This window comes from Vigna unguiculata, chromosome 9 (assembly GCF_004118075.2).
Source record: "Vigna unguiculata cultivar IT97K-499-35 chromosome 9, ASM411807v1, whole genome shotgun sequence".
Classification (NCBI taxonomy): Eukaryota; Viridiplantae; Streptophyta; class Magnoliopsida; order Fabales; family Fabaceae; genus Vigna; species Vigna unguiculata.
Window position 1 is genome coordinate 23,768,081 of NC_040287.1, and position 3,269 is coordinate 23,771,349.

Genomic DNA, 3,269 nt, shown 5'->3' on the forward strand with positions numbered 1-3,269 from the left:
CACCAACACATATATGAGCAAACAGAATTGACAAACCCAAAAAAATCAGTCAAATCATAAGTCAAACCTCATCTCCTGAATGCACGAGAAATTACTACCACGCACTTATAGTTCCAAACCAATGGATGATGAGAGATTAATTTTATCGCGTAAAGGTTGACAAGAGAGTGTGAGATTTTTTGTTGAACGAAGCTTTGGAGAGTTCAGTTTGAGAGTAACTAAAAGGGAACCAAGGCTCAAGAGTTTCAAGAAAGATCTCACTGAGACGCAAAAAGGGGGTGAGAGCAAGAAACCACAACCAGGAACCAGTCTCGGGAAAAACACCCCAGAATCAAATCAGAATCATGGAAAAGGGTAGTTTGGGGAATTAACCCCTCTCTTTCTCTCTGCACAGGAAATTAACCCCTCTCTCTTTCGCCACCTTTATGCTTTCGCCTTTATCTCCACCCAAACAGTACCACACACGCACCTTCCACTCCTCACTTTCCAAACCATGGATCCGGACGCATTCACCGCCAGCCTATTCAAGTGGGACCCACGCACCGTCCTCCCCGCCGCACCGCCCTCTCGGCCCCCGCCGCCGCTCCTGGACTATGCTGTCGCCCCGCCCGCCGTCGCCCCCTCTTACCACCCCGCGAGGGCGGCGCCCCGCGAGCTCGGCGGCCTCGAGGAGCTCTTCCAGGCCTACGGCATCCGTTACTACACGGCGGCCAAGATCGCCGAGCTCGGGTTCACGGTGAGCACGCTGGTGGACATGAAAGACGAGGAGCTCGACGACATGATGAACAGCCTCTCCCAGATTTTCCGCTGGGATCTCCTCGTGGGCGAACGCTACGGCATCAAAGCCGCCGTCAGAGCCGAACGACGTCGCATCGACGACGAGGACATCAAACGCCGCACTGGTAACCTCCTCTCCGCCGACACCACCACCACCAACGCCCTCGATGCTCTCTCTCAAGAAGGTACACCATACCGAATGCTCGTTCTATACCTAATTAGCACTTGTTGTATGCGAACTAACGGTGTCATCGTTTATAGTTAGTATTACTATGATAGTGATAATTATTACGCGGTACTACGTTGGCCAGCTTTATAATCCTTTGGCTAGTTAAACTTGAAACAAAAGTGTCACTAGCTAATTTATTCTACTGTTATATTAAACTACTGTTCTATGCTACAACAGAAAAGTCAGCAGGTACTAGCAGTGCTACAGCTAATAGGCTGAGTAATTTGCTATTCCATGAGCGTACATCATGGAATAGAAAAAAACATGCGTTAAGAATGAAGTAGTCTCTTAGATGGATCTATGTAGAGAAGAAACATGTGTATATGTGTGTGTGCGTGTGAGATATAAGGAATGATGAAGAAGGGTATTGAGATTGATATTATTGTAGGTTTGTCGGAGGAGCCAGTGGTGCAACGAGAGAAGGAGGCGGTGGGGAGCGGGGGAGGGAGCACGTGGGAGGTGGTTGCGGCGGAGGAGAGGAGGAAGCAGCAGAGGAGGCGGAGGACGAGGATGAAAGAGCAGGAGGAGAGGGAGGATGTGGAGGATGAAGAGGGAGAAGAGAACGAGGAGGGGAACAACAACAGTGGTGGAGGTTGTGAGAGGCAGAGGGAGCACCCATTCATCGTGACGGAGCCTGGGGAGGTTGCACGTGGGAAGAAGAATGGGTTGGACTATCTGTTTCACCTCTACGAGCAGTGCCGGGAGTTCTTGATGCAGGTCCAGGCCATCGCGAAGGACCGCGGTGAAAAATGCCCCACCAAGGTATTCTTGTCATGACTCACTCACTCACTCACTCACTCGCTCAGCCGTGTCTTTCTTCTGATCACTCTGACTCTGCCACTCACTTGCGTTGTTGTGTTGTTCCGTTTGAATAATGTTGTGTTGCCGTGACGTTGGCGCGGAACACGTGACAGGTCAGGGAGTCTCGTGAGGGGTCCATCTTCCTTTAAAACTGGAATTTTGTCTCCGTACAAGCCAAGTGAATTATCCAGTTACAACTCCTATACTTGCTTCCCTACCACCCCACACCATAAGCACCCGCAAGTCAAAGTCTTGCATGTGTCCCCATTTCCCCTTTCACCCACTGGATCCTCGCATGCCCTTATAACAACAATCCCTATCCACCCGTATCTATCATTTCTCATTCTCTTCTTCATTAATTTCATCTCCCTCGCCCACCCCCTACTATCATTATTATATTAATATAATTATTTTTCTACTTACACCTAATTTTCATTACGCAACATAATTTAGTATATACTTGGGAGTGCAGGTGACAAATCAGGTGTTTAGGTACGCGAAGAAAGCTGGAGCGAGCTACATCAACAAGCCAAAGATGCGACACTACGTCCACTGCTACGCCTTGCACTGTCTGGACGAGGAGGTGTCGAACGAGCTTCGTAGGGCGTTCAAGGAGAGAGGAGAGAACGTTGGAGCCTGGAGACAAGCATGTTACAAGCCCCTTGTGGCCATCGCAGCGCGTCAAGGATGGGACATTGATGCCATATTCAATGCCCACCCTCGTCTTTCCATTTGGTACGTTCCCACCAAGCTCCGTCAGCTTTGTCACGCCGAGAGAAACAGCGCCGCCGCTTCCAGCTCCGTCTCTGTCGGCAGCGCTCACCTTCCCTTCTAGTTATGCATCTAGTGCTGCTTCAGTAACTGCCATAGTTAGTAATAGATGTATTTAGTTACTATTATTATTATTATTATTATTATTATTATTATTATTATTATATGTGTAGAACCTCCCACGCCACGTTATGAAATGAACAACATATGTATAGCAACGGAGGACTTTTTTTTAGCAACCAAAAAATGCGTATCTTCGATTACGTATCTTTCATAAATCATTTACTTCCTTTGTTCTTTTCCATCGTTTGTATGTTTCTGGTCTGGTTCTTCCTTTCTTTATGCTGGTATTACATTGTCGCCTAATTTGAGAATTTAGACTTAAATTTGTTTCGATCAAATCGTGGTTACTATTTTTTTTCGTATTGAGTTCATAAAAATTGGGCCCAAGTTTTGTGCCTTCAACTATATAGATAACTACTCCAAATTTTTGTCACTTGATGCATGAAATTTTATATATATATATAAAAAAACATGGATAAAAATGTATGCTCTATTGGATAAAGATCCTCCTTCACAAAGACGATATCAACCGCAGATGCCATGCCATAATAAAAGCTAGTTTGATGGGGAAGGGGGTGCATATATAAAAAGTTTAATTCTGCTTATATAAGAGGATCTTTTTCAATAA

The 3,269-nt window shown here is 46.3% G+C and overlaps 1 protein-coding gene across 1 annotated transcript; it reads left to right on the forward strand.

Annotated features, from left to right (window-relative positions):
- Window positions 1-458: 458 nt before the first annotated feature.
- Window positions 459-2,880, forward strand: LOC114164786 (protein UNIFOLIATA). The gene is made up of 3 exons (XM_028049549.1): window positions 459-962; window positions 1,395-1,768; window positions 2,280-2,880. The coding sequence occupies exons 1-3, from the start codon at window positions 494-496 to the stop codon at window positions 2,640-2,642; spliced, it is 1,206 nt and encodes a 401-aa protein (XP_027905350.1). The 5' UTR covers window positions 459-493; the 3' UTR covers window positions 2,643-2,880.
- Window positions 2,881-3,269: the final 389 nt, after the last annotated feature.